This window comes from Delphinus delphis, chromosome 19 (genome assembly GCF_949987515.2).
Source record: "Delphinus delphis chromosome 19, mDelDel1.2, whole genome shotgun sequence".
Lineage (NCBI taxonomy): Eukaryota > Metazoa > Chordata > Mammalia > Artiodactyla > Delphinidae > Delphinus > Delphinus delphis.
This window is the reverse complement of record NC_082701.1, coordinates 33,393,272-33,406,082: the sequence shown is the minus strand read 5'-3', so window position 1 is coordinate 33,406,082 and position 12,811 is coordinate 33,393,272. Positions and strand designations below refer to the sequence as shown.

Sequence of the window (12,811 nt, the reverse complement as noted above, 5' to 3'; positions counted from 1 at the left end):
GCCCCTTGTTGGCCAATTTTAAGCACACGCCACCCCAGCCCTTGGAGCAACAGGCTTTTCTCTCCCTTGGTCCCCTTCATCCTAACCAAGTCCTCATTCTTCTAGTATCTCCTAAGTCTTGAATGTCTTTCAACCTCAGATTGCAGCTGAGGCCACCAGGCTGTAGATATGCCAAACAGAGAACCAGCAGATCCCAGCATATGGCTGATGTTTAATTAAATAACAGTCAAGTACAGAGAAACTTCGAACAAAAAATAAGCATGTGCAGACAACTTCTCACTATCTTGGGAGGATGTGAAATAGCTGAGATCTTTCTTAATCTCAGTGTTACAAAACCCTTATCTGGAACACTGACAGCCCAAGTGTTCTTTTACTTTGTATATTTCAACCACTACTGTTCTCAGGGAAGATGAAGTAATGAGAAAAGGGCTATCCGTGGTACTCTTGAGCAACGCTGGACTGTGCCCTCTAGTTCTCAGGGGCTTTTGCCCTCATCAAGGGGTTTGTGTTATCGGTGCTTCCTGAAAGTAAAGGCAGTGAGAGGTAGATTGCAAAAGTGTACACTCAGCAGGCCCAATCGCTCTGCTACTCTGCATAGATTCTGGGCTGCCATGGAAATATAGGCAAACTCAGGGCTGAGTCAGGATCCCAGGGCTCTGCTAATCCTATTCTGTCCCCTAAAAGTTCAGACAAGACAATCTGAAACTCCCTTGTCTCTAAAATAAGAATAAATGTTCCTCCCCCTACAAATTTTCTGGCAGATTAAATGATGTGTCTGGCACTCACTAAAGTGGCTTCTGAAGTATCTATGGGATATCTGGAGGGACTTGGATTCTTTAAGCCTAGTTCTGAGGCTTTTTTTTTTTTTTTTTGACTTCAACCCAGTAGGTTTACACTTGGACTCCATAACATCTTTTCTTTGTGACTGGCCCCTTCCTCCTCTTTATAGAGCTTATTCCTCTCAATTATCCTTTACATTCTATTTAGGAAAACCACAAGCATAGTTTCTTCCTCAAGACATTTCTCCTGTATTCTACCCTCCTTAAAAACACAACAAATTGTTACTCTGCTTGTGCGTGTCTCTTTCCCAGGTAACTCTGATAAAGCTTAGCTTTCTAGCTTCTGCCGAAGGCCCCAACTCAGTATGGTGTCACATCCAAAAGAATCATGTCACTGACTCCAAAGGGCCTTAAAATGTTAAGCGTCCCATTATATGTAGTAAAATTATCTTTAGGCACTGTATGAGTTTGCTAATCCTATCCTAACAATTTACCACAAACTAAGTGGCTTAAACAACAGGAATTTATTGTCACACGGTTCTGGAGGTACAAAGTTTGAGATCAAGGTGTTGGCAGGGTCATGTTCCCTCCAAAGGCACTAGGGTAGGATCTGTTCCAGACCTCTCTCTTCCCTTCTGATAGTTCCTTGGCAAGTGGTAGAATAACTCTAGTCTTCACAGACATTCTCCTGTGTGTATGTCTGTGTCCAGATTCCCCTTTTTCATAAGGACACCAGTCATATTGGATTAGGGCTCCACCCTCCTCCACTATGACCTCACCTTAGCTAATTATACTGGTACTGATCCTATTTTGAAACAGGATCACATTCTGAAGTACTGGGGGTAAAGACTTCAACATATGTCTTCAACCCATCACAGATGCTTCCCCCTATTTCCCAATTCCTGCTGTGTGTGGCAGCTCTCCAACCTCATCTTCCTTCTCCTCAGTGGTCCCATAAATGAGCCTGAATCTGCAGGAGCAGTCTTTGCCGCTGAGTGGCAAGATGCCCTACATTACTTTCACCTTATCTGTTGGTATTATAATAATAGTGGCTTTCGTTGTGTTGAAATCATACCATATGCCAGATATTTTACATATATAATTCTAAACCTCATCGACAACGTTGTATTTAAGTTGGGCAAAAGGCTTAGGCAGTTAAGTGATGCATAAAAGGCTCAACAGCAGGTAGAGACAGAGGGTCTTGAGCTTGGCATTTCTGGCACCAAGCCCTGCCTTAGGCCATTCCATCTTGGTGTCTTTTGGAATATCAGAAGATAATGTTCTGGCCAAATTATCACAATTTATTTTTTCTTTGCTAGAAATCTGAAAAAACTGTTATATGATTTAACAGCTTTTTCTTGAGCAGTCTCCCAGGTATGCACTTCTAGCATGGGAGAGAGAAAAAGAGGAATAAACATGGGTTTGCTACTGCCCTTGAATGGCTGAAAAACATAGAGAGCAGAGGCGACATACCTACAACTGAGCTCAGATGCTGCCTCCTGCATGGACCTGCTGTGGACCTGCACAAGCTCTAGTGCATTCCTGAGCCTCCATTTTCTTATCTTTAAGCTACTTTTAATTGTGTCTGTCTCATAGGGGAGGGGGAGGGTGAAAAAAAGGCATCTGGCATGTAGAGATTCCTGACAAACCTACATTCTCTCCCTCCCTTCCCTGGCCTTGGAAGAGTTCTGTTTATGTCCTTCCCACAACTATCATCCAAATTAGGCCAAAATATTGCATTTGCTTTGATAAAAATTGTGCATGATGGGAGAATAATGAATTAAAAGAAGGTGGAATAAGGGAGTCCTAATCCCAAAAGGAAACAAAAATAATGCTGTAGTATTTGACTGTAAAAGGAGCTCCTTGGTTCTAGCTGGCACCCGCTTCACCAGGCTTTAAGACATTGGTTACAATTTCATAGCTGTGCAACTAATAATTCCATTGGGAATTAAAGCTTTATTTAAAAAATAAGAAATAAATCACAAAGTTTTAAACTACAAACAGGTAAGAGATAACGTTTACCTGAAAGAGGACTGGGGGACAAATAGGAAAAAGGGAATAACAGGATCTTTGTGTCAGTTTTGAAGCCAAAGGCTCTTGGGAAAATCACTCTTCTTTCTGGGCTAGTTTCCTTGTTGGTAAAATTCTTAAAGATACTTCTAGTTCTTATAAGATTCTAAGTGTACGTGCTATACAGAAAAGATTGTTTTAAAAGCTGAGAAGCTGGTTCCTGTTGGAGAACACAACTCCAGATGAACCACAAGTCAAAGGAACCGCAGGCTTGGAAAAGCTTAATGCCCTTTATTCCAACATCCACCCTAGAGCCTTTTTAGTTTCCTTCTTTCCTTCTTTTTTCTGACTTTATTTCTGTTCCCTTTTCTGTCGTTGTTGTTAGTTTAACTATTTGGTTTTTTGTTCTTCTCGTTCTCCTTCTTTCTCTTAGAATTTATTTTTCTTTTCTTCCATTTCTGTTAATTTTTCTTCTTCAATTGACCACAATATGGAATTGAAATATAATTGAAACTATTTGTTTATCTAAAAATTATCAATGAATGATTATATAATCTTAACTTTAAAATTAGATGAGATAAACATTTTCTATTTCTCTCTCTCAAACAGCTATGATTACAATTATTATTGTTGTCAACACTTTTCTTGTGGTCCTTGGATTTTTTTCTTCACTGATATATTTTTTTCTCCACTAATTTATATGTATTCCCATGATGGGGAAGTAAATAAGGTTAGTCCAGGTGAAGTTCACACTAGGCAAAGTGCAGATTCTTAGAAGCTGCCTGTTAATTTACTCTATTTTCCCATTAATTTTATATTTTCACTATTAAGGTAAGGATGGCTCCTTGACCATAAAAGAAAAAAATTTCTCTGAAAGATTCTCAATATAATTTTCAAATCACATACATAAGAGAAAATATGATTTTCTGATAAAATATAAAGAAAAATTTTTAAATATTAAAAATCTGAAAACAAAATTACTGGGATTTTGTTTGTTTTTGTTATACTACTCAACAATCCAATGTCAAAACAGTGCCCATTGCTGAAGCTGGCAGGGCAGGCTGGGCCAGTACCTCCTCTTCAAGTTTTCTATAAGCTAAAATGAAACTTAATTTCTCACTTTTTCTTCCAAGTTTTGGAAGCCATCAGACTGTCACAGTCAGTGAACGCTACAATTTCTGCTTCCAAGCTTTGTCTATATTATCTCTTCTGTCTAAAATGCCATCTCCTGTCCTACTTCCAAGCCCCCAACACATTTTTGTCCTTCTAGAAAATAGTTGCTTATCTTTCAAGACAAATCATCTCATCTTTGAAGCCTGAGTCTAAGATGAAATTGTTTATTCAACATTATGCAAATGTTTCTTGATCCCCTTCTTAGTGTTAGGCACCCATGTCTCTGCAGACTCCTGCACTCTAGGTAGACTTCTAGCACAGAATCTGCAATGCCTTCTTGTCCTTCATCCTCTGAGTCATTCCTGACTCCTCCTCTTCCTGTTAGGCAGCAAAGACCGAAGAGAGGGTCATGATGCACTCATTTCTTTGTATTTCCAACAGGGCCTGATTAGAAGAAGGGGTTTAGTATATCACCAAGCGAACATGTAAGTTGCTCTGAGCTCAGAGCAGGGAGGATTAATAAAAAACATACATACACAATGGAGATACTAATTCAAAATTGTGAAAATAAATGAATGAGCAGAAAAACAAATTTATAGCTAGTAACAGCAAAGAAAGGGAACAGGAAGACAGCAAGTAGTGCTGGGGGGAGTGAAACACCAAGTCATGGGACCTCAGTAACTTTGCGTTGGACCAGGTCAGATTTGAGGACTGGAGATTAAATTTCTTGATGAGAAATATGAAAGGGAATAATATTAATATTCATCATAACAGCTAACCCTACGTGCCAAGTACTGTCTCAGGTGTTTTCAGTGAACTCACTAATTTAAATACTCCAAACAGCCTGGAGGTCCTCCCACTAGTCCTGAGGCACAAACAAATGGCTCTGGTCACACAGCCAGTAAGTGAAGGAGACAGGGTCTGAACCCAGGCTCCAAGCTTTGTCAGTAAACCACCATGCTCTACAGTTACTGTGTTCACCATATTGACTCACAGTGAGGAATGAATGTGAAGAGATGGTACCTATAGAAATAATAAAAATCTTAAGTCTGGAAAAGTTCAGTGGTTGCCTTGAAAAGAAAGGATTTGCTAAGTACAGGATAGATTTGAGCTAGTCTCATTCCTCACCACACACACACACACACACACACACATACCATTGCACTCTCTTCTTTCAACCCTTTCTCAAATGTCAATCTCTCCTAGAAGTTGCAAGGAGAGCTTCATCAGGAATGTACTTGTAACCAGCTTCACTAAGCAATAGTATTGCTGAGATTTTGCATCTGGAGACCTTGACCAAAGGTCGCCGTGGGCTTCTTACCTTAAACAGTTGCTTCACCCTCAAGGAGGATGACAAGAAAGCAGAAAGGAAGGCAGAGCTCCCACTTACATAGCCAAGCAGGACCTATGTGCCGAGAGAATTGTAGCCATGTGGGGAAAGTTTTGTCCAGAATGTCTAGTGCTCTCTCCCCAGTATCCTTCAGCCAGTCTCACACCATTGTGCTTTTCTTCCCTAGTGGAGCACGATTCCCAAAATGAAGGCCAGGGCCCCTTGCCCAGTGGGCCCGCGGAACACTTTGCTGCATTACCACCAGGTGGATGGAGGACTGAGCGTCCAGGGTGGCCTCAGGAGCATACTCCTTACTGGGGTCCTTGCCTCGGCAGTCATACAGCACGCAGGAGATGAGGAAAACCAGGAGCAAGATGACGTAGCTCGCAACTAGGATGATCAGGTTCAAGGTGACAGGGTCAATCTCCAGGTAAAATTCCATCGCATCCCTCACGGTTGGGAAGTGGGTCTAGAGAAAGGCAGTGGGGCCAGTTTGGTGGTTGCTGGAAGCAAACCCTGGCTCGATGGAATAGCTACATTGGCTCTGCAATAAAAATACATTAATCCTCACTGCTTCAGGAGACCTCACAGATTAAAGCTGCCTGGTTTAATAACTTAAGCTCTTCTGTTAATACTGCAGCCACCAAAGCACAGAAACTGTCTCATCAACTCACCTATACAGAGAGAGAAAGAGAAAAAGAGACATGGTTCATGTTACCAAAGTGTGGTATGTAAGCAGGAGGTCCATATAATTCAATGCCCAAACACGGAGTTTTGGTGAACAAGAGTAAGTGCTGTTAATAAGCACACTGGATTGTCCTGGAAAAATTGTGAAGTATGGTCACCCTTTATATAAGGGAAGTTTATTTATTTCATTTTATTTTTTAAATTAAATATAATATTTTATTAGTTTCAGGTGTACGACATAGTGATTGAATATTTTTATAGATTATACTCCATTTAAAGTTTTATAAAATATTTACTATATTCCCTGTGCTGTACAATATATCTGTGTATCTTATTCTTTTTATATATAATAGTTTGTACCTCTTAATACCCTACCTATGCCTTGCCCTCCCCCCACTGGTAGAGTTTGTTTTCTGTATCTGTGAGTCTGTTTTTGTTTTGTTATATTTATTTGTTTGTTTTTTTTTTTTTTGGATTCCACATATAAGTGATAATATACAGTATTTGTTTTCCTCTGACTTATTTCACTAAGCATAATACTCTTCAGGTCCATCTGTGTTGTTGCAAATGACAAAATTTCAGTCTTTTTTATGGTCAATATGTAAATATGTGTATATACACCACATCTTCTTTATCCATTCATCTGTTGCTGGACACTTAGGTTGCTTCCATATCTTGGCTATTATAAATAATGCTGCTTTGAACGTTGGGGTGCATATATCTTTTCAAATTAGTGTTTTCATTTTCTTTGGATATATACACAGGAGTGGAATTTCTGGGTCATGTGGTAGTTCTATTTTTAGTTTTTTTGAAGAATCTCCATAGTCTTTTCCAATGGCTGCACCAGTTTACATCCCCACCAATGGTGCACAAGGGTTCACTTTTCTCCACATCCTTGCTAATGTTTATTTGTGGTCTTTTTGATGATAGCCATTCTGACCTGTATGAGATGCTGTCTCATTGTGGTTTTGATTTGTGGTTTCCCTGATGATTAGCAATGTTGAGCATCTTTTCGCGTGCCTGTTGGCCATCTGTATGTCTTCTTTGAAAAAATGTCTATTCAAGTCTTCTGCCCATTTTTTAATCAGGTGGTTTGTTTTTTTATATTGAGTTGTATGAGCTGTTTATATATTTTGGACATTAACTTTTTTTTTTTTTTTTTTTTTTTTTTTTTTGCTGTATGCGGACCTCTCACTGTTGTGGCCTCTCCCGTTGCGGAGCACAGGCTCCGGACGCGCAGGCTCAGCGGCCATGGCTCACGGGCCCAGCCGCTCCGCGGCATGCGGGATCTTCCCAGACCGGGGCACGAACCCGTGTCCCCTGTATCGGCAGGCGGACTCTCAACCACTGCGCCACCAGGGAAGCCCTGGACATTACTTCTTTATCAGACATATCCTTTGCAAATATTTTTTCCCATTCAGTAGGTTGTCTTTTTGTTTTGCTGATGGTTTCCTTTATTATGCAAATCTTTTAATTAGGTCCCATTTGTTTATTTTTGCTTTTGTTTCCTTCTCTATCTAAGGGAGGTTTGGGGGTTTTATTTTTCTATTTTATTTATTTATTTATCTTTGACTGCGTTGGGTCTTCATTGCTGCACGTGGGCTTTCTCTACTTGTGGTGAGTGGGGGCTACTCTTCGTTGCGGTGCACGGGCTTCTCATTGTGGTGGCTACTCTTGCTGCGGAGCACCGGCTCTAGGCGCGTGGGCTTCAATAGTTGCAGCACGTGGGCTCAGTAGTTGTGGCTCACGGGCTCTAGAGCGCAGGCTCAGGCTTAGTTGCTCCGTGGCATGTGGGATCTTCCTGGATCAGGGCACGAACCCGTGTCCCCTGCATTGGCAGGCAGATTCTTAACGACTGCACCACCGGGCAAGCCCTCTAAGGGAGATTTTAATGCCAAGTATCCATCTTTGGAGTGATTTGGGCTTTGGGAATGGATGTGTTTCTTTAATAAGAGGAACACGCACAGCGCCTGACATTTTCACCCTTTCTGCCTTTGTTGGTTTTTTTCATTCATTAATTCAAAAATACTTCTTGAGCACCTCCTGTGTTCTAGGTACTGTGCCAAAGAATAAAAAGATAGAAGCATTTAGTCTAGCAGGGGAGACAGACATTAAACAAATAATAGCACAAGTAGGAATAAATTTATAAAGACAAGGAGAGGGTGATAGGAGAGTGTGTCCCAAGGTGGGTCAGAGAAAGCTTCCATGAGAAAGAGATATTTAACCTATGACCTGAATGATAGTCAAAATTTAGCCGGGTTAGGACAGGAGGGGAAGACTTTTCAAGCCACAGAGAAGGGCATTCGTGAGAGGTCTGAGCAGAAAGAAGCCTGGAAAACTAGAGGAATTGAAACAAGGGCAGTGGACTGTAGTATAGAGAAAGAATGGGGAGCATAACATGAGAGCGGTGGGCAGGAGTCAAATTGCAAAAGGATGTGCTAACCCTGCTCAGGGCTTTAGAGTTGATGCTGGATGTATGGGCGCCACTGGATCAGTTAATGCCGGGGTAGGGACAAGACAGATTGCACTTTAAAGAGATCACCTTGGCTGCTGTGTGGATGCAGGAAAATAAGCAAATTGAAAAGAAGATCAGATAAAAATACAGCTATCCCTTGATTTATAATCATCTTCCTGCCTCAGTGGTAGTCTGTCCCAATAGTCCTGTAGAGGGCCAACCTCACGGGCATGGGATCTGGGCAGTTGCACAGGGCCACTTGCTCAGAAGGGCCACACACTTAGTTTAATGTCCTGCCTCCTCCATCTTCAATTTTTTAATAATTTTAAATTTTGTACTGGGCTTACAAATTATGCATCTGCCCTTGGTCTCAGGGTCTCATGTGTGTGCGTGTGTGTGTGTGTGTGTGTGTATATATATATATATATATATATGTTATTTATTTATATTTTGGCTGCACCACACAGCATGCAGGATCTTAGTTCCCTGACCAGGGATCGAACCCATGCCCCCTGCAGTGTGGAAGTACAGAGTCTTAACCACTGGACCACTGGGGAAGTCCTTCACGTATACATTTTTGACCAGACAGGGCCATTTCTCCAAGAGCTAATGGGATTCTTTTGATACTCCTGGTTAAAGGTCAAAGGTCCCAGAGGTCTGCTAGTTTCTTGTGGCTGTTAAGCTTTAATGGCCTAGCTTCCCGTCTAGTCCTTGATGCCTTCCCTGGGAACATGAGGGTTCAGGGTTGCTGTAAAAGGCATTCTTATTGATGTGGAGACCTTTTTCAAATAAAATATTCCATGAATCTGTGGTTCTGGACTAAGCTGTGGAATTATATTTAGAAAGATGAATGGTTCTCAAACACCATAGGTGTAGAGCCAGGCTCGTTGGAATCAACTGGGCTTCTTAGGAATACAGATTCCCGGATCAACGCCAGATCTATTGAATTAGAATCTTTGGGGCTGGAGTCTGCAGCTCTGCATCAGTAACAGTCTTCATGGATAATTTTGATATGCAGCCAGGATGGGGAATCATGGCCACAGATGTGTGAAAGAAGGGTGTGTAGAAAATGGGTCACCAGAACAGTGGTGTCACTAAGAGATGTCATAGGAGGCATTCAACACAGACATCACACCAGTCCAACAGGCTCAGATAGTTCATTTTGTCAAGAGAAAGTCCTTTTCCTGGTTGCAATTCACATTTACCAAGCTGATAGGAGACTGATGTTTAAAACAGAATACCGATTTATTGTTACAGTGAAACGTACACCTGTCACAAATGTTGGAAGGTCTTATGCTGGAATGACCACAGCTTTTTCTCCCTGGAGGCAGATCTAAAGACAAAGTTCATTTATAATAGAAAGTTTCTTCATGAGCACCAAATCTCAGCAAGTGGAGTTGCCGGGTGCTTCTGTAAGTCACATCAGTGCTCCCAGATTACAGCAAGGCTTTAAAAGGCAGCAGTATGTACCAGGTGGTTATTACTCTCTGCAGAGAGTGTTTTTGTCTTTGTATCTACCAGTGCCCAAAGGTCATTTCAAATCCCGCCTTGTGGAGGCTTTGCTTCCTTCCAATGTGTTAGGTGAAATGCTGGCTACCTGATTTGTTAAATTAACCCTGGGGGTGGCTGCCTTGTTCGTACTGCAGCTCAACGTTTCCCAAGCACCTTGCCTTCATTCCTGATCTTTAAAGAACTTTCCTCTTGTGCCATCTAGTGGCCAAAGCAGAGACTACTAACTAAAGAAAAAAACTGGCAAAGGCAAGCTGGGAGGGCGCTTTGTAATCAGCAGCAGAGGGTGACAGAGGTAATAATAAGAAGCTACAGTGCAAAACAACCCCTTGACATAGTCCGGACATAGTCTTTCCTTCCCTAATTTACAAACATGTATTGTGCACTTACCATGTGGCAGCCTGCTCGGTGCTTTGGAGCTTGACGATGTGATAAATGCTGAAGCTACGCTGAGTGCCTGATGATAGGTAGAGAGCACTAATGAACAGCAGGAGCATCAGGAATGAGGAAATCTAAGCTCAGAGAGGCAATGGGGCTCTAATTAGCTCATTCTTATTCCCTTTCTCCCCGTCACCCTTCCACCTCTCTCCTCCTGCTTGAAATATAAATCAAATATCTACATAGAATACCCTATGCTATGTGCTCTGGGGCATTTGAAACCTAATCAGATAGATATTCCTTGGGCTCTCATTTGTGTACACACTTATCCACAGTCTAGTCCATTTTGTCTGCTGACCTGAGTCGTCACCTAATAATGCCAGATAAATATGTGCTCCATGTAAATGCATTTCCAGGCAACTAGAGTTTATTTCTTAAAACTCCAAACTATTTTTGAATTTTAATTATGCTGCATAGGAGTTTATCTCTGACATTACACACTGCCTTGCTTCTTCAATAAAATACAGCATCCAAAAAACCTTAGTGTAGTTTTAATTTTCAATAACTTTGGAGGTAAAAATGTCACAAACTTACAAAAGAATCATTGGAAGTCTAATTATTTTACAGTTGAGGACATAGAAGCTCAGGAAAGTGATTTGCTTAGAGCCAAGCAGATGGTAAATGATAGAAATAAGACTTTAAGCAAAGTTTTGAATTCTAATCTAGTGCTTTTTCTCTGGAGCTATTGACTAGGTAGAGAGGAAGATGAACGAGGTCTAGATGTGATAGATGTTAGAAAAGCAAGAATGGCAATCATCATAAAAACCAAATGCTAGCCATCTATATTTTCAAGTCTACCTGACCTAAAAATTTGCATTCAGAGAACATAACTACCTCCAACCCATGGCCCCTCTCAACTTCACAGTCAGAATCTAGTATGTGGCTCACCTGGGACCTTCTGGAAAAATACCTCCATGTATTATCACAGAACACTTCAAGATATTTTTTCCACCTTGAACTAGGTTGAATAGAGTCTCCCTCCAAATTCATATCCTCTTAGAAACTCAGAATGTGACCTTCTTTGGAAATAAGGTCTTTGCAAATGTAATTAGTTAAGATGAGGTCATGGTAGATAAGGGTGGGCCTTAAATCCAATGACTGGTGTCCTTATAAGGAGGATATATGAAGACACAGAGATACACAGGAGGAGAAGGCCATGTGAAGATGGAGACAGAGATTGGGGTGAGGCAGCTACAAGCCAAGGGATGCCAAGGATTGCTGGCAACCACCAGAAGCTAGGAGAAAGGTACGGGACAGATTCTCCCTCAGAGACTCTAGAAGGAACCCACCCTGCTAACACTCTGATTTCAGACTTCCAGTCTCCACAACTGTGAGAGGATAAATTTCTGTTGCTTTAAGTGGCCCAGTTTGTGGTATCTTTGTTACAATAGTACTAGAAAATGAATATACCATCTCTCTAATGCTTAGATAAAACTAGGCATGGCTTGGAGCAAACTGGGAGATAAGCAAAGCTCTACTTTGGATATACCTACCTCTACTTCCTTTGGGTACTTGCCCTTCTAGCTCTGGTTTTGGTTCCTGGCTCCTTTGCTAAGTATGGCTCCATGAAGAAAATGCCTGAGATGAAAGAGAATTCCTGTATGTGAAATTTGCTTCCATAAAAAATAAACACAAGTTTAAAAATAGCAACTGCTTGGCAGCCCATGATATAGCCTTTTATATCTTCCCAATAAAATTCCTTGGAAGATACAGAAAAATATAAAGACCTACAAAAGAAATAAAAAAGCAGTGTGACAGGGGGTAGTATTTTAAAGGTGTTTAAAGATTGTTTCTTCCCTGTCCCCTTCCCAAGAATTATTTGAACCCATTTCTCCTCCCCTTCATCATCCAGGGTTTCTAAAGGTAGTGACTCCCAGGAGATATACATCCTGAAAGAGTCAGATTCATCATTCTTGAGTTCTTTTGTAGACTTCTGTAAATTTACACTAAAGTCCATAGGCTTAGAGCCAGGCATTGTGGGGAGAGCAAAGACCATTTTTAAAATTACAAAATATTGGCTTTGTGTATCAAGAGACTAAGAACCTAGAATTTACACCTCAGGCCAAAATATAGGAAAGAGAAAGTAAAGAATGTGAGCAACTTTTCTACTTTTAAGGCAATAAAGAGTTGAAAGGGGGATTCCAAGGGGAGGTAACAAGAGAGTAGATGTTAGTGTGCCCCTGTGAAGGCCCTTCCCTTCCCCCAAACCATCTTTCGGTGGAGAGACTGTAGACTCACGCAGAGAGAATTCCAAAGCTGAAAGTCTTGGGATCTGATTGCATAGTATGTCTCTGGGAGATTGTCAGATTCTTGGAGAGGCCACATGCCCTATATGACTCTGAGTAGCAGCGTGCTGGAATAGTAGAGAACAATTTCCAAAAAAGGTGGCTAACTGGACAAGCCAGGGCTACCTTACAATTGAAGGCATATCAGGATGGTGCAAGGAAAATAGCCAAGAGTTTCCAAGACCCACAAATACGGTTAAGGTGG

General features: G+C 41.2%; 1 protein-coding gene across 1 annotated transcript; it reads right to left on the bottom strand.

Moving 5' to 3' along the window:
* Positions 1-5,392: 5,392 nt before the first annotated feature.
* On the bottom strand, positions 5,393-5,674 carry SMIM36 (small integral membrane protein 36). The gene has a single exon (XM_059996998.1). It carries the CDS (start codon positions 5,672-5,674, stop codon positions 5,393-5,395), a length of 282 nt encoding a protein of 93 aa, XP_059852981.1.
* Between the last annotated feature and the right edge of the window lie 7,137 nt (positions 5,675-12,811).